This window comes from Mus caroli, chromosome 11 (genome assembly GCF_900094665.2).
Source record: "Mus caroli chromosome 11, CAROLI_EIJ_v1.1, whole genome shotgun sequence".
Lineage (NCBI taxonomy): Eukaryota > Metazoa > Chordata > Mammalia > Rodentia > Muridae > Mus > Mus caroli.
In genome coordinates this window covers 3,045,931-3,071,271 of record NC_034580.1, presented here as the reverse complement: position 1 = coordinate 3,071,271, position 25,341 = coordinate 3,045,931, and the positions used below count along the sequence as shown (strand labels likewise).

Below are 25,341 nucleotides of genomic sequence, written 5' to 3'. Positions count from 1 at the left end.
TCTGTGTAGCCCTGGCTGTCCTGGAACTCACTCTGCCTCGAACTCAGAAATCTGCCTGCCTCTGCCTCCCAAGCGCTGGGATTAAAGGCGTGCGTCACCACCGCCCGGCGATATTTTAGTTTTTGCTTTGCTTTTGAAACAGTATCTTACTCTCTAGCCCAAGCTGGCCTTGAATTTGAAGTAATTTCCCTACCTGGCTACTGGCTGCTGGGATTTCAGGTGGTACATAAGGCAAGGCCTTGGTCTCAGTGGCAGAAGTAGAGTTTGAGGGTGTTGATGCAAAATGCAAATGCAATCCTTGAGGCTGGAGAGATGACTCAGGGGTTCAGGGCACTGGCTGCTCTTCCAGAGGACCCAGCTCTGACTCCTAACACTGGTGCAGCAGATCATAACTGTCTTTAACTCCAGTTACAGGCAATCTCATGCCCTCTTCTGGCCTCTATGGGCACCAGGAATGCATGTGGTACACAGACATACATGCAGGCAAACACTCATACATGTTAAAAATAAATAAGGAAATGCGGGTCTCTTGTAGAGAATCGATCGGGAATTTCAAGTGCTGCTGGTGGAACCCTGAACCCAATGAGATCACATCTGTGTTAATTTCTCTGGGATACGCCAATGGGCACTGATCTTTGACTTTCAGCCTCCCAGTTCATGGCCTACCACAAGCCCTTAAGGAACTCACAGGACTTTACAGAAGCTCTCCGGGCATCCCGGTTGCTAGCAGCCAACATCACAGCTGAACTACGGAAGGTGCCTGGGACAGATCCCAACTTTGAGGTCTTCCCTTACACGTGAGAACTAGGGGGCTGAGTCGGGGTGTGGGAGGAAACAGCCACACAAGAGATGTTGGGGGACTGTAGGCTTTGAGTGATCCTGTGGGATGAGAACCAACTTTGTCTCAGCTGTCTCCTGGGGTAGCTTGAGGCCTGTCCATTTCTTACACAGGTCAGCACCCAACTCAAATCTGAGTCCCTTGTTTTCCTTGGGAGATGGGGTGCCCATATCACCTGAAGGAAGGATTGATGCTTTGACCACACTCTGATCTTTGGCAGGATCTCCAACGTGTTCTACCAGCAATACCTGACGGTTCTCCCTGAGGGAATCTTCACTCTTGCTCTCTGCTTCGTGCCCACCTTTGTTGTCTGCTACCTCCTACTGGGCCTGGACATACGCTCAGGCATCCTCAACCTGCTCTCCATCATTATGATCCTCGTGGACACCATCGGCCTCATGGCTGTGTGGGGTATCAGCTACAATGCTGTGTCCCTCATCAACCTTGTCACGGTAACCCACAGAGCAGGCGGGCCTTGGAAGTTGAAGATCTACACTCATAAGCTACCCTCATTCTATGTAGAATCTAGACATCCAGCTGGCTTGCTTTCTTGTACCCACAACCCACCTTCTCCCTTGTTGCCTGAAGTTCTTTTCTCTTGCCTGTAGGCAGTGGGCATGTCTGTGGAGTTCGTGTCCCACATTACCAGGTCCTTTGCTGTAAGCACCAAGCCCACCCGGCTGGAGAGAGCCAAAGATGCTACTATCTTCATGGGCAGTGCGGTGAGTGGGGAGGGATGGCTCACCCTGTGCTCCACCTGAGCCTTTATGTCCTCCTGTGCTGACTCCTGGCTGTGACTCCTGCCAGGTGTTTGCTGGAGTGGCCATGACTAACTTCCCAGGCATCCTCATCCTGGGCTTTGCTCAGGCCCAGCTTATCCAGATTTTCTTCTTCCGCCTCAACCTCCTGATCACCTTGCTAGGTCTGCTACACGGCCTGGTCTTCCTGCCCGTTGTCCTCAGCTATCTGGGTGAGTACCTGTGCACACCCGGCCAAGACGTCACAACTATGAGCATTGATCAAAATGGTGCCTGCTCCCCTGGAAAACTTAGAGGTTTCAGGCTGAGGGTTTTACCATACATCCTACTTTGGGAGCTTTTGTTTTACATTTAATATGCAGCAAGCATCTTTCTCTGTGAATTGATTGTGTCTTAAACACTGTGTGGTCTGCTGAACTTTTCTGATAGACGTTTATGCACATAGAAACACACACACAAATGGATACACATGCACATAGACACACACTCAGACACACATGTACATATTCACACAGACACACATAGACACACATACATACAGAGACACACAGACACAAACATACACTCATACACACAGACACACATATAGACACTCACAAACACAGACACACGCTCACACAAGCACAGATACAAATCTACACATACACTCACAATTTGCATGCACAGACACACAGACACAGATACATACACTCATACTCACATATAAACACTCACACACAGACACACAAAAACATATACAGGGGCTGGAGAGATGGCTCAGTGGTTAAAAGCAGTGGCTGCTTGCTCTTCCAGAGGTCCTGAGTTCAATTCCCAGCAATCAAATGGTGGCTCACAACTATCTGTAATGGTAACCAATGCCCTCTTCGGGTGTGTCTAAAGACAGCTACAGTGTACTTATATAAATGAAATAAATAAATCTTTAAACACACACATACAAAGACACATACTCATATACACAGACACACACACACACAGACACATGTTCACAGAAGCACAGACACACACTCACAGATACACACAGACATGTACACAAAAGACACACACACACAGACACATGTTCACAGAAGCACAGACACACACTCACAGATACACACAGACATGTACACAAAAGACACACACACACAGACACACACATACACATACACACACAGAGACACACACACCTCTGTAGATGGAACCCAGAATATTGCACATGCTAGGCAAGTACTGTACCACTGAGTCACACCTTAGCACAGAATACATATTTTACAATGAGAATTGATGAGTGAGGCCCATGAGATTGTCTGAGTAGATTCTGAGCCCCTTGCTCATATAGTAAGAGAAGGTGTATTTTGGCCAATCACAGTATATAGGTTTGGAATCTCAGGCTCCTCATAGCATCAACTGTAGTCACTGAGGCTCTGTTTTGGACCAATTACAGCTTTCCTCTTGGCATCAATTTCATCCTGGCTTGTGCTTTAGGCCAATCACAGTCTTGCCTCTTAGCCCCAATTACAACAGTCTCCAGCTACATCACCAGGGGTGGTGGTGGTGGTGTTCACCCTACAGCTGATGCAGGCCTAAGGGTCATCTGGCTGATAGTTCTTCAGGGCAGACAGAAGAGCAAGGGCGAGTCCCACAGGTGGTGCTTAGGAAAGCAGATTGCCCCATCCTGCAGCATCTTAGCTTGTTTACAGGGACATGGACATCAGGAGCGCTTACAATATAATCTAAAGAGATTATTAGGACGGATAATGATTGTAATATATTGTTAATGGTGCTGCACAGTGCTTAACTCACCAAGTACCCCAGGAAGAAGTGTTTCCCTTCTCCACATCACTTCCTCCACTGTCTATTTTAGCAGCCTACAACTTCTGTCATTAGACTATTTCTGATGCTATACTACTGTTGCTAGCACTACAGTAACTGACCTTGTGGCTGAATCTTTGACCTTGTCATCCAGTATTTTCTTAGAGTAAACCTGGAGATGTTGATTATTGATGTCGGTTGTTAATACTCTCCACAAAGTTCGATGGTGATGACGATGGTGGTGGTGGTGGTGGCGGCATTAGAGTCACCTACAGGAACTCACTGAATATCTTTGGGGAGAAGAATGTGTATGTTGGGGACAGTGAGGGAACAGCCCTGGGAGATGTTGCGAGCCCAGAGCCTCAGAGACACAGGCTGGAAGTTTCTAGACCTATATGGGGTGGAGAGTACTGAGGACTGCAAGCCTCCCATCCCCAGTGCTGAAGCTGTAGTCAAGAATACCCTGGAGCTAGGGCTATTCAAGCACAGCCCCGAAGGGCATGTGGTGAGTATAGAGCCCTACTCTCTGGTTGCCTTGTGCCTTGGGTTTGTAGTTACAATATAAGGTATGCTTTTTAGAGGAGGGTTGACCGTGGTGTCAGTACCAGATTGTCCCAGGAACAAAGGGAGAGAGAGGGTGTCAGGGATCCTCTTGAGAGAGCATGCCAGCTGAGGCAGGCTGGTAAGGGTGGTGGAAATACCAGCTGAAACAGCTGTTGGTAATGTGAGGCAAGCACAAGCAGGTAGAGCCAGGCTCTATCTAGATTTGCATACCGCTGTGATACCTGCGCCATCTGTATGCTTCTCAGACCATAGATATATGTTCTTTCTCTTCCACAGGGCCAGATGTTAACCAAGCTCTGGTACTGGAGGAGAAACTAGCCACTGAGGCAGCCATGGCCTCAGAGCCTTCTTGCCCACAGAACCCCTTCCCGGCTGATGCAAACACCAATGACTATGTTAACTACGGTTTTAATCCAGAATTTATCCCTGAAGTTAATGCTGCTAGCAGCTCTCTGCCCAAAAGTGACCAAAAGTTCTAATGGAGTAGGAGCTTGTCCAGGCTTCATGGTTCTTGCTGATGAGGGGCCACGAGGGTCTTCCCTCTGGTTGTTTTCAAGGCCTGGGGAAAGTTGTTCCAGAAAAAAATTGCTGGCATTCTTGTCCTGAGGCAGCCAGCACTGGCCACTTTGTTGTCATAGGTCCCCGAGGCCGTGATCAGATTACCTCCTCTGTAAAGAGAATATCTTGAGTATTGTATGGGATGTATCACATGTCAATTAAAAAGGCCATGGCCTATGGCTTAGGCAGGAAATAGGGTGTGGAACATCCAGGAGAAGAAAGAATTCTGGGATAAAGGACACTTGGGAACGTGTGACAGTGGTACCTGAGCACAGGTAATTAGCCATGTGGCGGAATGTAGATTAATATAAATGCTTATCTAAGTTATGATTCTAGTCTAGCTATATGGCCAAGGTATTTATAAATATATTTCGAGTCTGAGTCTTATTTCTGGGAGCATGGGGGCTGGGTAGAAGAACGGGGCCCAACTTTTACAATCCTCCTTCTTGCCCAGGGTCTTGTAGTTGCCGGGAACATGTTTGTATCTCTCACCCAGCGTTTCCTCCCCTTATCAAAACTATTTCCAGGGCTGGAGGCACTTGTTGTTCTTAGAGAGAACCTGGGTTCAGTTCCCAGTGGTTCACAATCATCTACAACTCCAGTGTCAGGAAGTTTGACACCTTCTGATGTTCACAGACACCAGGCAGGTGGTGCACATATGTACAGGCAAGACACTGATACACACAAAACAAACAAATACATCTAAAAATGATTTAAAGAAAACATCTTTAGGGCCAGTGAGATGGTTCAGTGGTTAAAAGGTGATTGGCATCAATCTTAAGTTTGACCCCCTGGAACTCATATGATGGGAGGACGGAACCAACTCTTGGAGGGGCTCCTCTTACCTCTACATCCATGCAGTGGCATCCCTAGCCCCCAGAAGGTAACAACATATTAATAAAGTCTCCGTTCTGGGATGGGGCTGTAGCTCACTGCTGGAGCAGCAGCATGGCAGCCTCGTGTACATGTGGTGTCTGTCACCTGCCATCCTCAGTACTGAAAAGGACAGAGAGCAAGAGCCCCAACCTTGTCCCTAGATGTTACCACTTCCAGTGACAATAACTGCCCTACCTGGGGACCCTAGAGCTACTTTGCTAAAGCCACCAGGGTTATAGGAGAGAGGGATGAGGGAAGAGGTTCCCAACACCTGTGAGAGTGCGTGCAGCCTTGATGGAGCAGAGACTCTCTATGGTTTAAGAGCTTTATTATAGAAAGGCAGGGAGAGAGAGAGAGAGAGAGAGAGAGCGCTAGAGAGAGCTAGAGAGAAAGAGTAAGAGGGAGAGAGGAAAGAAGAAGACAAAGAGAGAGGAGAGAGGAGAAGACAAAGAGAGGGGAGAGAGAGGGTAAGAGTGAGGGGTAAGAAGAAGACAAGTAAGAGAGACAAGTAAGAGGAGCAAGAGAGCGAGGTGGGGCTGAACAGCCCTTTTTATGGTCTTCACTGTTGCTAGGTAACTGGGGAGGAGTTTAGTCTGAAGGTCAGAAGCTTGGGCCATTGCCTAAGTGACTACTGACCATGCTTCTCTTGTGGGGGCTGTGGGGGATGGTAGCTTAGGCAGGAGCCAGAGTTCCAGGAGCATAAGGGAACGCCTGCCGTGTCATGAAGGTGAATTATGACTTTGGGGTTCAGACCTCAGCTCAACTGGAGACCAGCCTGTCTTTGTATAGCCCAATGCCCCACACATATTCAAATAGGAACCCTCTGTAATACAAACCAAAATAAACAAACCAAAATCCAAAAGTAAGCTGGAAAATGCATAGTGGTCTGAAAAAACGTTTGCCCTACGTTCAACATGCGAGGACTAAAATCAAGAATACACAAAGAGACAAATTAGTGCAGTGAGTATGTGGATAACTGTCCCATGGGAAACAACATCTCTGGCTAAAGGAGGCTGGGGAGGTTGCTCAGTTACTAAAGTGCTTCCTGTCCAAACATGAGGAGCTGAGTTCAGATCCCCAGCATCCATGGAAAAAGCCTGTGTGACAGCATATGCTTACGATCCCAGTGCTCCAGAGGCAGAGGAAGAGGATCCCAGGACTTGCTCTCATTCAGTGGAGCCAAATCCAAGTGCAGTTGAAAGACCTGCCCCCTACTCCCCAACAAACCAAAACCAAAACAAAATAAAAACCAAGCTGGGCAGTGGTGGCACATGCTTTTAATCCCAACACTTGGGAGGCAGAGGCAGGCGGATCTCTGAGTTTGAGGCCATGCTGGTCTACAGAGTGAGTTCCAGGACAGCCAGGGCTACACAGAGAAACCCTGTCTCAAAAAGAACCAAACCAACCAACCAGTGGAGAATAATTGAGAGAGACACCTGATGTGACTTCTGGCCTCCATCTGTATGAGGGAATGCACAGTATCACAAATGTATTTATTTAACACACACACACACACACACACACACACACACACACACACAGCAGTTAATAAAAAAGATAAGCTCCCCTTTTATTGGTGCTTGATAGCTCATTCCTTCTTGTTGCTAAATAGTATTTCCTTTCATGAACCATTCTCTTGGCAGACGCTTGGCTGCTTCTAATTTTTGTAGTTATGAGGAAGGCAATGAACATTTCTTTGTAGGTTTTTGTATGATCACAGTTTTCAAATGCTGGGAAAATATATGGTAGCATGTTTGCTATGCTGTAAAGTTATCTTTAGCTTCTCACTATTTTTAGGTCCTTCCTTCTTTCTTTTCCTTTCCCCTTCCTTCCTTCCTTCCTTCCTTCCTTCCTTCCTTCCTTCCTTCCTTCCTTCCTTCCTTCCTTCCTTCCTGGTGGTAAGTGGGACTCACTTTGTAGCTCAGGCTGGTCTTGATACTCTTCCTGTCTCAACCTTCCAAGTGCTGGAACTTTAACCATAAGCCACCCCATCAGACTACTAACTTTATTATTTATTGATTTGTTTAATTATTGCTTATTTTCTTTTCTTTTAGACAAATAACTCACTGTATTTAGCCTCAGTGGGCCTGCCACTTGCTGTATAGACCTGGCTGGCCTTCAATTCACAGAAATCAGCTTGTCTCTGCCTCCTAAATACTAGAGTTAAATCTGTGTGCCACCATTCCCGGCTCCCACTAATTTTATTTACTTTTTTTGGTTTTTTTTTTTTTTTTTTTTTTTCAAGACAGGGTTTCTCTGTGTAGCCCTGGCTGTCCTGGAACTCACTCTGTAGACCAGGCTGGCCTCTGCCTCCCAAGTGCTGGGATTAAAGGCGTGCACCACCAAGCCCGGCCTTTATTTACTTTTTTGAGTGTGTAGTTAATGCAAATGCATTCAGTAGTACCCTTTCCTTCTATTTTGTACCCTATTTCTCCTTCCTTGATGTCCCTATTCCAGAGGCAGACTCTGTTCTTTCTCTCTTCTTTGCTTTTGTTTGTTTGTTTTGGAGAGAGGGTGTCATGTGGTTCAGGCTGGCCTTAAAGTCTCTATGTAGCTACTGTTGGCATTCAAGTTCTAATCCTTCTGCCTCTGCATACAAGTGTTAGCATGCCAGGTGTGTACCACTATGGCTGATTTCTGCTCTCTTCCCTATGATACCATGTAGATAGTAAAGAATTATTCAAAGTGGCTGGGAAGATTCCTCGGTGGTTAAAGCACTTGCCATGCAAGTGTGAGGACTAGAACTTGGATCCCCAAGAACCAATCAATGATCAATGGGTGTGGTTGCCTATAATTCCAGCCTCAGAAGGCAGAGACGAGATCAGCAGAGAAAGCTGGCTGGCATGACCAGCTAAAGCAGCGAACTTTGTATTTGACTGAGAGACCCTTCCTCCCTGAATGGTAGAAGAGTGGGCAAAGGGGATTCCTGCCATTAGCAAGTGCTCTTCGCCAGAAAGTCTTTTCTTTAGCATTCACATTATTTCTTTTTAAAAGACTGTTGACAGCAAGCAGCACTGATTCAGTGAATTACATAAAAAAAGGAAATGAGGTCGGAGGGGGTCATATTGGGGGTTTGGAATGTAGGAATTGTGGTTCATAGGGTCAAGATACATCGTATATATGCATTTAATTGTCAAAAAAAAAATATCCATTTTATATTTTTGGTTGTGAGCCTAGCCTTTAACGGCCTTAACAGTCATCTCTCCAGCCCAAAGATAATCTTTTTTTTTGTTGTTGTTGTTTTTTTTTGAGACAGAAGATATTCTTTTTAAAAATATGTTACCTGTTGAGGCCTGCTCCTTTTAACATAGCAGTAGCAATTTTGTATTCAGTCTCCATTTTGGTCATAAGGTGAAATTACGTTCAGGTTCTCAGACTCTACTTCCCAGAAGTAATCATCCATTGCTGACACTAAGGAATGTTACTAATAAGCCATACAGTTATGGCTGAATCACTTGTACCCTGTTATCTCAATGTTCTGAAATTCCCTTGCTCAGTACCTGTCCACCACCCTTCTTACCTCAGTTAGGACCACTCAGCTTACAGGTTGGCTGATAATACTTTATCTAGTTAGACAAAACTGCTGTACCACTTCACTGCTTGCCTTTGAACTTTTTTTTTTTTTTTAAGATTTATTTATTATATGTAAGTACATTGTTGCTGTCTTCAGACGCTCCAGAAGACAGCATCAGATCTCATTATAGATGGTTGTGAGCCACCATGTGGTTGCTGGGATTGGAACTTGGGACCTTCAGAAGAGCAGTCGGCGCTCTTAACCACTGAGCCATCTCTCCAGCCCCGCCTTTGAACTTTTGAACCTGGTTTTTCCTATAAAAAGCCTGCCCTGAGGATCGGCTGGTGCCACAGTTAGGTTTTTCCTTCTTGTGGACCTAGATGTCCAGTATTATGCTGTGTGTTCAGTAAACTATTCCTGTTTAACTGAAATTGGTGTACGTATGGTTTGTGTGGCAAGTCTCAGACCCTGACACTGACATGTGGTGTGTATGGTTATTTGCAAATTAATAAATTTAAGCATTAACTTTCAGTATAGTAAATAATGATGAATAAAACATAAAAACTGTTTGGATTGTCAACAAAATTTTCTCATCGTCTGTGTAAGGGTGTTTTGCCTCTAGGCATGTATGTACATCATATGTGCATGCGGTGTCCTCTAACATCAGAAGAGGGTAGCAGATTCCCTGGGTTTATAGATGATTGTGAGCCACCATGTGGGTGCTGGGAATCAAATCTGGGTCCTCTGGAATATCAGCCAGTGTCCTTTGTTTTTGTTTTTCTGAGACAGGATTTCTCCATGTAACCCTGGCTGTCCTGAACTCTCTTGGTAGACCAGGCTGGCCTTGAATTCATAGAGATCTGCCTACCTCACTGGTATTAAAGGTGTGTGCCACCACCAACTGTCTGAGCCATGGCGGTAGCTCCATGGGTTCTTGAAACAAAATTTAAGATCATAAATTCTTTTTTTTTTTTTTTGACACAGGGTTTCTCTGTGTAGCTCTGGCCGTCCTGGAACTTACTCTGTAGATCAGGCTGGCCTCGAACTCAGAAATCTGCCTGCCTCTGCCTTCCAAGAGCAGGATCATAAATTTTAAGTTGAAAAAAATTTAAATCAGTACTTTACATCAATTTATCTGTATGCCTTTACTTAAAATTTGCTAAGGCCCAACACTATTAAGTTATTTGTTAAGCCTGGAATGTCTCTTACTGGAAAAGCATTTTCCTAACATGTTCAAGACCCTGAGTTTGTCTCCTAGAACTACAAGAAAACAAAAGTAAAATCAGTATTTTGCTCTGTGTGGTGGTATATATCTTTACTTCTGCACTTGGCAGGCAGAAACAGGCATATTTCTGTGAATTTGAGGACAGTTTGGTCTATACAGCGAGTTCCAGGTCAGCCAAGGCTGCAGAGTGAGACAATGTCTTTAAAAAAAGTTAATTTGTAGATGTTAGTTAGTCTAGTAGAGATGAAATTCATTAAAATCTTTTTTGTTGTTGTTGTTTTATTTTTTTCTGGTCAGGATCTCCTTGTAGAGTCCAAGTTGGTCTTGAACTGGCTATGTGGATGAATAAACATTTCTGGTTCTGTTTCCACCTTCCCAGTGCTAGGTTTACAGGTATGGGCTACTACACAGTTTATACAACATTCAGGACACATTAGTCACACATGTGGGTTACTACACAGTTTATACAACACTCAGGACACATTAGTCACACACTCTACCAATTTAGCTACATTGAATGAAGAAAAGAAACAAAAAGGAGGACATGATGGCTTCTAGGTATAGTGGAGGAGGTTTATTGTAGACAGGAGGGAGCGTACAGACAGAAGCAGAGGCATCTGGGAGAATTCAGGGTTGAAGTGGCTGTAGAATGAGCTGGGCCATGTGAGAAGGGTTAGGGGAGAGGGTAGAAGAGACCTGGAGTCAAGAGGCCAGGAGACCAAGAGGCCAAAGGATAAAAAGGACCTCATAACCAAAATGGATGGGTTATATAGGAATCAGAGAAGCTTGGGGAGGAAAAGGCCAGCTCAGACTCTGGACTGGAGAAGTTTAGGATAGAGGTCAGGATTAGTATGCCAGCCAGAAGGATCCTGTACCAGAAGGTACTGAGGGAGACTGGTGGCTAGAGTCTGCTTTGATATTTTATTAGGCATCTCAGCCATTTGTCTTCGGTTTGTGACCTAGCATATGATCCTAGTCTGTCTGTCTTTCGTCTCTCCTCAACCCTCTTCTGAGACAGGGTTTGACTCTATAGCCCAGGTTGGCCATGATTTGGATGCCGGGATTACAGGTATAAACCACAGATTGATTGTCAATTTTACATAAACGTTTTCTTAAAATGTCTATATGCACTTATTAGTAACGTGCACACATGCTATACATACGGATACACACATATTTACAGTATCATACTTCTTTTTTTCCTTCACTGAGCTTTTCACACTTTTCTTGTCCTTTCAAATCACCTTGAAATCTGGTGCAACCTTCTGAGTTTCACTCATAGCTCTGTTATTAATAGGAATTCCATACAACTCTACAATATTCCTTTTCCGTTCCCTCCGCTAACAAACAAAATGTGGTATTATAAGAAGGCGCACCAGACACCTACGCAGGAATTCAATCCAGAAAGAAGAAAGGCTCCCAGACCACGTGACACCTCCAGGGGCTACGTCAAGTGGCCGTCACCACAATGCTTCCGCCCTCTTCAAACATGGTTGGCAAACGCTCTCCGCACCGTGACTATGGTTATTCTTGCATGTAGGAACCGTTCTGAGCGCATACCAATCTCCTTTAGGCAAGAGGAGAGCCAGCAGAGCGGCAAGAACGACGATCGGTTACTGCGGGTAGTAACAAGCGCGGACCGGAAGTTCCGCGTCTTCGCTGTCCGGGGGAGCCGTTAGGCGCGCACGCCGGAAGTGGCCAATCAGCCGGTGTGAGGCGGTGCCCACTGTGTTCGCGTCCCTCGGGCAGCAGAGCCATGGAGCCCGGGGCTGCTGAGCTTTATGACCAGGCCCTGTTGGGCATCCTGCAGCACGTGGGCAATGTCCAGGACTTTCTGCGCGTGCTCTTCGGCTTTCTCTACCGCAAGACCGACTTCTACCGCCTGCTGCGCCACCCTTCGGACCGCATGGGCTTCCCGCCCGGGGCCGCACAGGCCCTGGTGCTGCAGGTGAGGTGGAGAGTGGCGGCGGGCCGTTGGGGTCCAGCAGGTCCTTACCCCAGTTCCACCTCCCGGCGCCAGAGGTGCCCCGGCTCGCGTCCTACGTCTGGGAACTGCGCCACTCCGTAGCCCACCCTTCAGGGTTTGTGATTCTCTCTGGGGTGCCACCAGGTGATTTGAGTAAATGGCCAGGCGTTATCTGACCCACGGATCGGTTGGCAGGAATGCGCTTCTTTGGGTACAGGCTGGGTTTGTGCGGGAGATGCTTAGGTGTTGGACCTGTCAGCCTGGTTTTGAGGGCCTCCCAGCGCCCTGTGGGCATCTCCAGAACGGTGCAAGGGGCTTGTTAGGCAGGGTTCAAACCGTGTAGGCTGTAGGAGGAGGGCTTTCGCAGCGGGAGAAACTAGTAGATTTCAGAATTCCCGGGCTCGGAGGTGGCAGGAATGACTGGTATGTATTGATTGGTGGGTGTGGCCTCTTGCCAGTGACTTACTAAGTTGGTGGACAATTGTAATGTTTACGAAATTTGCATTTGGATTAAAATTTATATGTCCTAGGTTATATTTATTGTTTTTGAAGCGTTACTAATGACTGACTGAAGTTGTTTGGACACCTTTTTAAAAACAGTTTTCTTTCGAGACAAGATCTTGCTGTGTAGCCCTGGTTGACTTGGAACTTGCCAGGTAGATCAGGATGGCTTCGAACTTATGGTCCTCCTTTTCGACGTTCCGGCGCTGGGATTGTTGACATTGTTGAGTTAGTAATAAGCAAACATTTAATGAATATATTTAACACTCTCAGCTGCAATATAGACTCTGATGGTATGGATATTTAAATAATGGTCTGTCTACTTTTGACACCGTTCAGAGAATAAAACACAGACACTAATAGAGAGCTCTGCTAGTTCTCTGTGTGGTAGAGCTCTTTGGAAGGAAGTGGTAGAAGTGGTAGTTAGGAAATTGAGACAGTTTTGTAGGAGACTTTGAAGTAGGTTTTGAGGAGCGTGTAGAGTCTGATTCACTAGTTAGTACCTATAAAGTGCTTCATGTCACCTTTGCTGTTTGTTGACCCCTGCATCAGCCCCAGACAGGGCTTTCCTGTGTAGCCCTGAAGTCCTGGAACTGACTCTGGTATCAACCTCAGATATCTGCCTAGGATTAAAGACACACATTGACAACACCTGGCTTACCTTCCGTCTTAATCTGTTCTGTGGGCTTGTCAGGGGTTATTTTCTTCAGTTTCTCTCAGTGGAAGAAGCCAAAGCTTAGAATGTTCTAGTAACTCGTAACATAGTGGCCACGAGGTGACCACTGCGTTTCAGTTTCAGAATGGAAACTGATGACTTCCTGGGGTAGCTCGGCCTTATCAGTGGCCCAAGTGCCATTCGAGTAATTGGAGAGTGTGAGAGGTGGCTGAAATGGAACCTTGGGTTTTTTTATAATGAAATCTTGCCACCTGATCTTCATGCTCCCTGAATCTGACGTAGTAGTTCAACAAGGTTAGATGACAACAAGAACTACACTCTGTTTCCTGCAACTCAGGACTTCAGTTTTCTAATTCCAAATCCTTTTGCCCTGTCCTTTAGCCGCTCCATGGTACGGTGAGGACTTTTGCTTTGGTTATGAAAGGTTTGGGGGAGGAAAGAGTATATCCCAGTGGCTGGCTGGCATTTGAATTTCTTCTGTATAACATCTTATTTTAGCTTTAACACAATATGAGAGGTTGGTTCTTGTTTGTCTGATGAAGTGATAAAGGCAAGATAGATGCACTTATCTTACAACTTTATAAAACAGCTACCTCTGAAAGGTTAAGATAGCTCTATAGGTTACAGTGTGGTGCCCATGCTATGGGAGGTAGGGAGCCGAGGAAGGGACAGGGTCAACCAAATATTCCAAGGTTCCAAATCTGGGTGACTGGAAGAGTGAGGTCATTAACTGTACTGTCACTTGGATTTGGGGGTGGGAAAGTTTTAGATAAGTTGAATTTGAGATTGCAGACAGGTTCTGGCTTCGGAGCTGTTGGAATGGTAGGACTGGATCTTGCAGGAGATGGAGGGAGGGACTGAGAAGTCTGAAGAAGAGCCCAGTGTAGAGGACAGCTGGGGAACAGTCACCGTAAGGGGCATTGGGTTCTACCGCAGCCAAGGGTACAGTCCCAAGTACAGGTTTAAGAGTTGTTTGTTCTCATCCTTTCTCCAGCCCCAGGTGGTTCTCAACCATCAGCCTTGACCGAGAGCCTTTTTATCTTCTCAGTTTCTTTCTTTTGTGGGGTGGGGGGTTGAAGACAAGGTTTCTCTGTGTAGCTTTGGCTATCCTGAAACTTGCTTTGTAGTCCAGACTGGCCTCGAACTCACAGAGATCCGCCTGCCTCAGCCTTCTGAGCGCCGACATTAAATAAAGGCGTGTGCCACCACTGCCTGGCTCAGTTTCTATTTTCCAGCAAGTATTTATTGGGTCCCCGCTATACACTGATTTGGGCCATGAGAAACAGAGGCTTATAAGTTGTTGTCGGGTTTGGATTTTTTTTTTTTTTTTTTCTGAGAAAAGGTCTCACCATGTAGCCTTGACTGGCTTGGAACCTACTATTTAGATCAGGCTGGCCTCATATTCAAAGACGTCTGCCTGCCTCTGCTTCTTGAGTGCTGGGACTAAAGGCGTGCGCCACCACATCCAGCCAACCAAGAGACTTTTACTATGTATACACTTGAATACTATTTTCATCAGGTAGATCATAGTAAGTCCCCCGAGGATCTGCTTTTTATTTTTTTAATTTACTGAAAACCTTTGCAAGAGGCTTGTAAGCTATGTTTAGTATATTGGTAAGGGTTTTGGTATCTTTTCTACTCATTTACTGCTTTTTCTGTTCCTGTGACTTCCTCTCTCAAAGTGTGGTTGCTGTCCAGGGTCTCTGTGAACAGCAGGAGTGGTTTGGATGGTTTCTGTGGAGCTTGGGAGCTCTCTGCCGAGGTCTTGGGGAGGAGGCTGCTGCTGTATGTGCTTCTTTACGTCAACATAATACAAACCGAGACCAAGGCATCTAGAAAGACATAATCTCAACCCAGGAATTGCCTTCATCAGATTGCCCTGTACACAAGTCTGTGGGGCATTTTCTTGATTAATGATTGATGTGGGAGGGCCCACTGTGGGCAGTGCCATCCCTGGGCAGGTTGTATGGGGTGTATAAGAAAGCAGGGTGCGTGAGTTAGTAGGTGTCATTCCTCCGTAGTCTCTGCTTTAGTTCTTGCTTCAAGTTCCTGCCTTGGCTTCACCCGATGATGGACTGGATCCTTTAAGCCATGTAAACCCTTTCCTCCCCAGGTTGTTTGTGATCATGGTGTGTTTTATACAGCCACAGAAAGCAAACAAGTGCAGTGCTGCTGGCAGAGGCTGGCTGACGGTTTCCCTTCTCAGGGTTTAGAGCACGAGTGAAGCGAGTGGAGATTTTGTTCTGTTCATTAGTATTAGAAAATATTTTTTTATTGTTTTGTTTTTATTTTTCAAGACAGGGTTTCTCTGTGTAGCCCTGGCTGTCCTGGAACTCACTCTTTAGACCAGGCTGGCCTCGAACTCAGAAATCCTCCTGCTTCTGCCTCCCAAGTGTTGGGATTAAAGGCATGCGCCGCCACGCCCGGCTACTATTAGAAAATGTTAAGAACAAAAGTAGTTTAGTCAGTCAGTACAGGCAATGACTCCTGGAGTCAGTGTGAGAAGAAGCACGGCTAAGTGGAAGTGTTCCTTACAGGAGTCAGCAGCCACCTGTTTCTCACTTCTCTTGTAACTTGTTGGAAAATCTTAGAGGAGTCAGTTCCCCTCTTCTCTTCTGAGATGGCGTATTGAAGGCAATGGACATCTATTCCAACAAGGACACTGGCTCTAGGGTGAGTCTGTGAACATAGGGCAGCTGGAGCTCTGGAGTGGCATGAGAAGTGGGTAGTGTGGATGGGCAGGTGGAAGGGGAGTGGCAGGAAGGCTGAGGACTGTCAGGCCTTGGTTTGGAGCACCCTGAGGTTAAGGAGAGTCTTTACTGCCTGACGTCTTGTAGTTAGGTTGAAGATTTGAGGTGTTAGAGATAGATAGAGTGCTTTTGAGTACAAAGGACTCAGACACTGGTAGCATGGATGCTAGAGAGTCAAACCTTCAGGTTACCAGCAGATTAGAAGTGGGTTTTGACTGTAAGTGTTTTGTTTTGTCGTTGTTGTCGTCGTCATTGTCTTCTTCTTCTAAAGATTTATTTATTTATTTTATGTGTATGAGTACACTGTAGCTGTACAGATGGTTGTGAGCCATCATGTGGTTGCTGGGAATTGAACTCAGGACCTCTGCTTGCTCCTGCCCTGCTTGCTCCTGTCCCAAGATTTATTTATTATATGTAAGCACACTGTAGCTGTCTTCAGCCACACCAGAAGAGGGCGTCAGATCTCATTACAGATGGTTGTGAGCCACCATGTGATTGCTGGGATTTGAACTCTGCTCTTCCAAAGGTCTTGAGTGCTCTTTACCGCTGAGCCATCTCTACAGCCCTGTCTTTTTTTTTTTTTTTTTTTGAAACAGGGTCTGACTGTACACCCTGGCTGGGCTGGAACTCACTGTATATCAGTCACAATTTATATCAGGCTAGCCTCTGCCTCCTGGGTGCTGAATTAAAGGTGTGTGCTACCATACCTGGCCTTTGTCTCCAGTTTTACATCTTTTAGGATTCTGTCTGTCTGTCCGTCTGTTCATTTATTTTGGCTAGATTGACTTTTACTGTTTGTTGTGTCTTATGTAACTTCTTGAACCTGCATTTTCTTCATTTGAGGATGTTGGTGGTGCTCTTCACAGGATTTTTGTGAGTTTTGAAACTGTAGAAGCACACAGCATAGCTAGCACTGTCTTTTGTCTTCCGAGTTGTGCTCAGACATGTTAGTGAGTGCTCAGTGCCCCAGCCGGGTTCCAGCTTACTTCCTCAAGCCTTACTACCTCTGGCTAGTGCAGGGGTCTTGCTCTTTCTTGGTGATACTGCCTCTTGGAGCTCTGGTGGACACACTCCTTCATTAAGGACCAGTTGAGAACCCGATCCTTCTTCCTCTGTAGATTTCTTTCTCTAGAAATGTTCTCACCACAGTCGGCCAGGGCATCAGGGTTCCACGATGCCCCACCTGTATAGAGTTCTATCAGAGTGAGTCTGTACTTGTGCAGTGTTGAAGATAGAACCCACTGTCCTGTCATGAGCAGCCAAGCTGACCTACACCCCCAGCCCTATAGCCGTATGGACCATCCATGATAGTCTCAGCACCTTCCTGGATGTGACGATGTCTTGGAAAATGTTAAGGGTGTGTCTTCATACCAAAGGAGGACTGTCAGGCCCCAGTCTTGGGAAATCCTGTGTTAGAAGTCCCAGGTAATAGGAGTGAGTTTGTATCTTTTTGCTTTTTAGAGTTTTTATTCCTTGCACACTGTAGGCCCAGGGTGGGTGTTTATGGAGTCAAGTACTCACTCCTACATCGTATCCTCAGCTGTCAGTTGGGGAAGTGGTGGCAAGAATCTGATAAGCCTGAGTGCATCTTGTGGATTTTCATCTTTCACTTTTAAAACCTGAATTGCTGGCACCTTCAAGAATCCACAGCCTGAGTGTGTTCTTCACGTTGCCAGCAAGGTTGGCAAAAGTAATGACAGCTCTGGTGTCGGCCTTTAATCTCAGCACTGGGAAGACAGAGGCAGGCAGATCGCTGAGGCCAGCCTGGTCTACAGAGCAAATTCCAGAACCTCCAGGGCTGCACAGAGAAACTCTGTCTTGCTACAACCTCCCCCTTCTCCCACCTTGGTCCCCAAAAGTAATGACAACTAAAGCTGTCTAGTTTTGCATCCTCTAGGTTTGTACATACAGTTGTTAGAGTTGACTTATTTTGAGTTTCTTCAGTTTGGAAACGTCTTGAGGAAGAGCGATTCCTACCAGCTTTTGGTGAAGTTGTAGAGTGTTTCCATTTTGCTTTGGTTCACTGTTATTTAATTTTGTACTTAGAAGATTTTGTTATATTACTGTGGTGGTGTGATCTGATAGGGTGCAGATGAACTTATTTATTTATTCATTTATTTATGAGACAGGGTTTCTCTGTGTATCCCTGGCTGTCCTGGAACTCACTCTGTAGACCAGGCTGGCCTCGAACTCAGAAATCCGCCTGCCTCTGCCTCCCGAGTGCTGGGATTAAAGGCGTGCGCCGCCACTGCCCGGCTGCAGATGAACTTATTGTTGCATTGATGTTTGTTTCATTTTTAGGTCTTTAAAACATTTGATCACATGGCCCGCCAGGATGATGAGAAAAGGAAGAAAGAACTGGAAGAGAAAATCAGAAAAAAGGAGGAAGAGGCCAAGGCCTTGCCAGCTGCTGAAGCTGAGAAGGAAGCGGTGCCGGTCCCAGTGCAGGAGGTAGAGATCGATGCTGCTGCAGACTTGAGTGGGCCTCAGGAAGTAGAGAAGGAGGAGCCCCCAGGCCCCCAGGCTCCTGAGCACAAAGTGACCCATGGCCTGGAGAAGGCAGAAGCTCCAGGAATAGTTAGCAGTGCTGCTGAAGGCCCTAAGGACCCTCCTGTGCTCCCCAGGTAGGAGCATCTCCTGCAGTGTCCTCCTCTCTCTGCTGTGCTTAAGTTTGCCTATGAGTGGTTTTGTTTTGTGTGGTTTGTGAAAAAATACCAGTTCTGTTTTGGTGGGTGGTGGTTAACTATAGAAATTCATTTCTTAATAGTTTTGGAGGCTGGAAACCCCAGATTAAAGTATGATCTGGGTTGTTTGTTTGAAGGCTTCTATCAGTGGCTTGCAGACAGCCATCTTCCTGTGTCTCCTTCTGGTCTTCGCATTCCTTTGTTCTTGCCCGTGTCTTAGTCTCCTATTCTCAAGCAGCACTCAGACACGTTAGTGAACCAGATTGCCTTCCATCCTGGTGCTTCAGGGACCTCAGCGTTGAATTCCCTTACCTCAGAGGTTTTCTTTATTTTCTTTCTTTCTTTCTTTCTTTCTTTCTTTCTTTCTTTCTTTCTTTCTTTCTTTCTTTCAAGACAAGGTTTCTCTGTGTAGTCCTGGCTATTCTGGAACTTGCTCTGTAGATCAGGCTGGCCCAGAACTCAGATCCGCCTGCCTCTGCCTCCTGAGTGGATTAAAGATGCATAACAGCAATTGGCTAGGTCTAGTTGATTTTTTTTTTTTTTTTTTTTTTTTTTTTTTTTTTTTTTGGTTTTCTTCTCAATGCTGTAGAACTCAGGTATTAAGAAAAGTTTTTCCATGTGCATATACCTATAATCCCAACACTTAGAGGTAGAGTCAGGAAGATCACTTAAGTTTGGGGCCAGCCTAGTCTATATAAAGAGTAAGAGGCCAGCCTAGGCTACAGAGTGAGACCTGTCTCAAAAACGAAAAATAGCAAGTACAACGGAACATGATTTGCCTGTCTGTTTATAAAGTGATCTTGAAGATTGCCAAGGTGGACTGTGAGAGTCAGTTTTTCTCTGCCATGGAGGCGAGGCTATAGTTTCTAGTCACTCAGACACTTGTCCAGTAGTACTGTGTAGCTATGCACAGGGTCTGTAGTAGTTGACTTTCTACATGAGTGGACCTGATCAATCAGTTTAAACTTCCCTGAAGTAGAAGAGATTCTGTGGATGGGGTCTGCACCCAGTTTTGGGGAGTTTACTGTGGCCCATGTTGGACTGGCTTAGAGATCCCTCATAAGCTATATTCATTCATTTGTCTGTCCATCCATCTATCCTTCCATCTGTGTGAAACAGGGTCTCTACATAGCCTTGGCTGTCCTGGACCTTTCTATGTAGACCAGGCTAGCCTTTGCTTTCCCAGTGCTTGGACTAAAGGTACACACAACCATGCCTCCTCTATGTTTCTTTTTTTCTTTTTTTAGTGTATGTATAGGTGGACTTGTATCACAGTGTGTGTGTGGAGGCCAAAGGACAAGTTATAAGGCTTCGTTCTGACTTTCTGTCATCTGGACTGCAGGGATTGAACTCAGGTTATCAGACCACCAAGCTGTCTCACCAGCCTTCACAGAAATCTTTTCAGTGTTAGCTGCTTATTCTGTTCCTCTTAACTCTCGACAGATGCAGATGTTTCATGGTATAATTAATGTTAAGTAAGAGTAACGGTATATACCTTACTGTTGAACGCCAAATTTGAAAACCCTAGAGAAGCAATGCAGTATTAATGGTGACTCACAGAGCCAGAAGTAAGGGCTGTTTTAGTTATCTTGTATGTATGAGTGCATGTGGTGGTCAGAAGACAGCCTTGGATGTTGTTCCTCAGGGGCTTGTTTTGTTTTGTTTTATTTTTTAAAGTCTGATAGAGTCTCATTACCTTGGAACTTCAACAAGTTGGCTAGGCTAAGTGGACAGTGACCTTGCAGGGTCCCCCTTGTCTGCCTCTCCTGGACTAGGATTATTAACCTCCACTGTACCTGACTATTTTGGTTTGTTTTGACTTGAGTTTTGGAGGTTAAAATCAGATCTTTCCACTTTTTAAATTTTTAAAAATTTTTATTTATTTATTTATTTATTTATTTATTTTTTAGAATAGGGTCTTACTGTGAAGCTCTGGTTGACATGGAATTCACTCTGTAAATCAGGCTGGCCTCAAATTCACAGACATCTACCTGCCCCTGCCCCTGCCTCTGCCTCCAAAGGCAAGCACTTTACTATACTGACTGAGCCGTCCTCCAGCCCCTCGTCTTTTCTTTTCTTTTCTTTTCTTTTCTTAAAAAAGAGTTCATACTTTGTATTTTTATAAAATGTCTTTTTTCTTTTTTTTTTTAAGATTTATTTATTTTATTTAAATGAGTACACTGTAACTGTCTTCAGATACACTGGAAAGGGCATCAGATCCCATTACAGATGGTTGTGAGCCATCATGTGGTTGCTGGTAATTGAACTCAGGACCTCTGGAAGAACAGTCAGTGCTCTTAACCATCTCTCCAGCCCTTAGAAAATGTCTTAATCCTATGTACGAACATCCAAAGCAGGCTCACCCCAGCAGTTTTTTTTTTTTTTTTGATATTTTATTCATTTACATTTCAAATATTATCTTCTTTCCTGGTTTTCCCTCTGCAAACTCCCTATCCCATTCCCCCTTACCCTGCTTCTATGAGGGTGCTCCCCCACCCACCTACCCACTCCTGCCTCACTTCCCTAGCATTCCTCTATACTGGGGTATCAAGGCTTCGCAGGACCAAGGTCCTCCCCTCCCATTGACACCATTGATAAGGTCCCTTCAGCTCCTCAGTCATTCCCCTAGCTCCTCCATTGGGGTCCCTGTGTTCAGTCCAGTGGTGGGCATTGAGCATCCGAGTCTGTATTGGTCAGGATCTGGCAGAGTCTCAGGAGATGGCTGTATCAGGTTCCTGTCAGCAAACACTTCTTGGCATCACAATAGTGTCTGGCCAACTCCTCATTTTTTATATTTACCTTTTAAAATAACACAATGAAGAATTTTGTTTTACTTTTTAAAAAATACACTTCCTCAAAAAAAAAAAAGGAAAAAAAAGGTGGAAATTTGTTTTTGATTTGAGTAATGGACTAGAATTGCTACCTTATTGTAGGGACTCTACTTTAAATTCTTAAACCAGTGAGCTGCATTCTGGCTTACTGCGCCAGTCAGAAAGCTACCATAGCAGTAAGTATAGAGTGAAGATTTGCATGCGATTCTGAAACCAACATTTTTACCTGCTGTTCAGGTTAGACTTCTACTAACCTGACTTTTCTTTCAGTGCTTAGAAATGCAACATCTAACCTTTCAGTAGTTGAGCCACGAATCAATTACAAGTTGAAGCATTAGTCTATAGGTGCAGTTTCTGTGTATCTGAAAATGGAATGTCAAACGCTGTTCTTTTCTTTGTTCCACTTGGAGCTGGATCCCAGAGTTCTTCCGCCAATTAGCTCTCCATGGTAGATGTGAAGGTTTGTCATTTTGTCAGTTGAAGAATTGAAGAATCTTACGGTGACTGTCTCTACTCAAGCACTTCTCCTTGTGAGGACTCTGCAGTCAGTTGCCCAGGACCTGAGGCTTGGAACACCGATTTCTTATTTTCTTTTTTCCTCCTTTGAATTTTTAGTCAGATCTTATGGCCCAGGATGACCTTGAACTCCTGACTCTTTCTATCTCCAGCTCTTCGATTACAGGTGTGTGCCACCATGCCTGGCTTTGATTCTGCTTTCTTCTTGCACCCCCGTGTTTGACTGCTGTCTGATGGCCTGTGTTAAGAGAATCATTGCTGATTCTACACAGCATTGACAGATGCTCCTCTTCTGTAAAGTCCCTTGACATGCCTAACAAAATTTGGCATAAGTGCTGGGGGGAAAGAAAGACAAGATGATAATGTATTTATACTCTGCACATCCATTTTTTCCTACAAGTTGTTTATTAGTGTATATAGTGTTCTGTTTTTTGGAGTTTTTGTTGTTTCTGCCTTTGTTTGTTTTTTGATACAGGTTCTCACTGTGTAATCCTGGCTGGCTTGGAACTTTCTATGTAGACCAGGCTGGTCTGAAATACAAAGATCTGTCTGTCTTTGTCTCCCCTTGCAGGGATTAAAGGTATGCACCACTGTGTGCCTGGTTATTAAAGTTCATATTTTTTGTCTGTGTTTAACACTTCATCATCACAGTCAAAATGCTGAGAAGCAATCATTTTGTGTCTTTGGAACATAAGTTACCAAACAGGGCAGTGAACTCTCCTTTGGAATAGTTATGACTTCTCTCAGATAGTTTTGTGTAATCCTCACAGCCATGGGAGAGACGTTTGTGTTAGCCAGGCTGCACTGTGCTTCTTCATTCCTAGCCTCAGGCCCTGCATTGTTACCAGTGCTCTGCCTTAAAAAAGCTTTATGGCAATAGCTTTAAAACATTATGTTTATTTTTGTGTGTATGTTCTTTCCTTACATCGTGTGGGTGCTGGGACTAAGCTTAGGTCACCAGGTTTAGTGACAAGTGCCCTACCCAGCTGAGTCATTTTGTGGGCAGATTTTTAAAGAATTATTTTAACATTTTTCTTATTTTGCTTTTGCTTTGGAGACAGGGTCTTGCTGTGTAGCCCAGGCTGTTTTTAACCTTGTGTGATCCTCTTGCCTCCACCCTCCCAATACTGGAATTGCAGGTGTGTACCATCATGGCTGGCTGCAGCATATATTTTACCTATGTGTAATGATATAGAGTTCACCCAAAGCTACAGGGACAGTATTTTGGGGGTGACTGAGGGGTATATTTGAAGGATATCTGCTGTCACCCTGTTGCTATCTCCCTTACTAATAGGCCCCAGTTGCTCTAAGTCTTGTTGTTTCAGCCTGCTGTCAGAAGTCTCCCAGCCTGAGCCTGGCATGGTGGTGGCACAGGAGAGGCTGTGGTGGAAAAATTGCAAGTTTAAGACCAGTCAGACTGGGTACCACAGTAAAAGTCCACTTCAGGAGCGAGGAAAAGAAGAAACAAAGGAACAGAGAAGTACCTGGGTGCTTGAAACGCCCACTTCATTTCCACCTATTTAGGTACAAAACATGTGCTGCTTCTGCAAGACTGTAAAGTACACCGGACTTGTATAGGTTTGGGAGCTGTCCATAGTAGACACTTTGTCTTAGTGTCTGTGTTGTAGTTGGTCAGTTACCAGTGCCTGTGAGCATGACTAGTACTTGTGGAAAGAAGGGACATAACAGCTTTCACCGTCTCCTGCCAGTCATCAGCTCTTTTTACAAGCCAAGCTCTGCTTGGCTTCACCTCTTGGCTTCATCCCAGCACTCACAGCCAAGCAAGCGATCAGAGCACCTGCAGCTCAGGCTCTCCACCTGCAGGTGGTGCTGAAGGCATTGGAAAAGTGGTTGGGTCTGGAAATGCAGATGAAAGGCTCTTGACAGCATGTGGCAGCTCTGTTTTTCTTATATAAATCATGAGTAGAGCCCTTTATAAAGGAAGGAAGGGGGGGGGGGGAAAGTCGTAATAAGAATATCAATTATCACCCAGCCATGGTGATTTGGGCTGGTTTGGAAACCCTCATCTCCAAAACGACAAAGACAAAAGAGAAAAACCATAACTGGGTAGACAAAACCAAGATGGCCCCCACCCCCAAACCCACAACAAAACAGTCAAAAGGAGTATCAGTTATCACCTAGATAGTAGGTGCTAGGACCGAGTGCGTTTTTATCTCTTGGATGAGTGATGCCATGCTGTTGTGTTGATTTCTCCTGCCTGTGTTAGAAGTAGAGTGGGGCTGTGTGAGGAGAGGGCTTCACGGAACTGCGTGGTGTATGAGCTGCTTCGCTTACTTGAATATGGTACTAAAGGAAGCCATCAGTGTTAGTATGTTTTCATAGTTTTGGCAGTGTGTCCTTTGTGCCTAGGTGTTACAGGGACCTAGGCATTTCCTGGGAAGAGAATTTCATCATTTGGAAGAGGTTCCTGACAGTATACCATGTCTTGTGCAGTGCTGGTGTGTGCTACATAAGTGCTCCACTAGGCTCTGTTACCAGCGGTTTTTATTGTTGTAATCCCCCCCCGCCCCCCCTTCTCGTTTTTCCTTTTTCTTTTCCTTTGAAAACAGGGTCTGGCTTCAGACTGGCCTCAAGCTCACTGTTTAGCCGAGTATGGTTTGAATTCCTCCTGATCTTACTGCTTTTACCTCCTAGTGGTATAGCCATGTGCACTGTGGCTGGTCGACCTCAGTCTTCTTTCTGATTTGTCATATTGATGAGCTTCTTGGCTCCTTGCTTATAAGTCTGTTAAGCCTTATTAGTGACTGCTCGGCCCTCATGACCTGATCTTCTCCCAGAGAGCCCAGCTGCAGTTAAGCCTCACCTTGAGGAGTTGGGCTTCAGCATAGATGTTTCAGGAGAACGTTGACATTGATCCTGTAGCACTGATTGATGCCTTTGGTGGCGTTTGTGTCATTGATGCTTCTTAGGCAGGCTGTCAGACCAAGGCCTTTGTCAGAGGCTGTCTGAGTGCACTCACTCCCTGGAAAATCTGGTCCTTTGGTTTAGTTTTATATAGTTCTCCATTTGGTGGTTTAGGCCTTTCTCAGGTGTCCATCATTGGTAGTCCCTTGGTCAAGTCATGGTGGCGTAGTCAGAAGTCACTCCATGTAGGTTGTCATGAGGGTTGAAGACAGTGAATGCTGAAGACCCACCCACTTAGCATGGTTCCTGGTAGGGTGTCACTCAGTCAGTGGCTAGCTATTATTACTACTGTGTTTGTCCTAAAAAGAGAAACTTGCTTTTCTTTTGGGTAATGCTCATGCAATATTTGGAAAACAGATAAGTTGTAAAAG

At 45.3% G+C, this 25,341-nt stretch overlaps 2 protein-coding genes across 2 annotated transcripts in view; both read left to right on the top strand.

Moving 5' to 3' along the window:
* Npc1l1 (NPC1 like intracellular cholesterol transporter 1) overlaps positions 1-4,873 on the top strand; it is a 19,481-nt gene extending 14,608 nt beyond the window's left edge. Inside the window, exons 15-19 of the mRNA XM_021177724.2 lie at positions 647-797; positions 1,059-1,290; positions 1,447-1,560; positions 1,646-1,808; positions 4,225-4,873. Of these exons, the coding sequence (XP_021033383.1) occupies positions 647-797; positions 1,059-1,290; positions 1,447-1,560; positions 1,646-1,808; positions 4,225-4,427 (863 nt within the window). The 3' untranslated portion in view covers positions 4,428-4,873. The remainder of the gene's footprint in view (positions 1-646; positions 798-1,058; positions 1,291-1,446; positions 1,561-1,645; positions 1,809-4,224) is intronic.
* A 6,731-nt stretch (positions 4,874-11,604) lies between these two features.
* The window catches only part of Nudcd3 (NudC domain containing 3), an 88,222-nt gene continuing 74,485 nt past the window's right edge, over positions 11,605-25,341 (top strand). The window contains exons 1-2 of the mRNA XM_021176702.2: positions 11,605-12,069; positions 18,316-18,638. Coding sequence (XP_021032361.1) covers positions 11,878-12,069; positions 18,316-18,638 — 515 coding nt within the window. The 5' untranslated portion in view covers positions 11,605-11,877. The remainder of the gene's footprint in view (positions 12,070-18,315; positions 18,639-25,341) is intronic.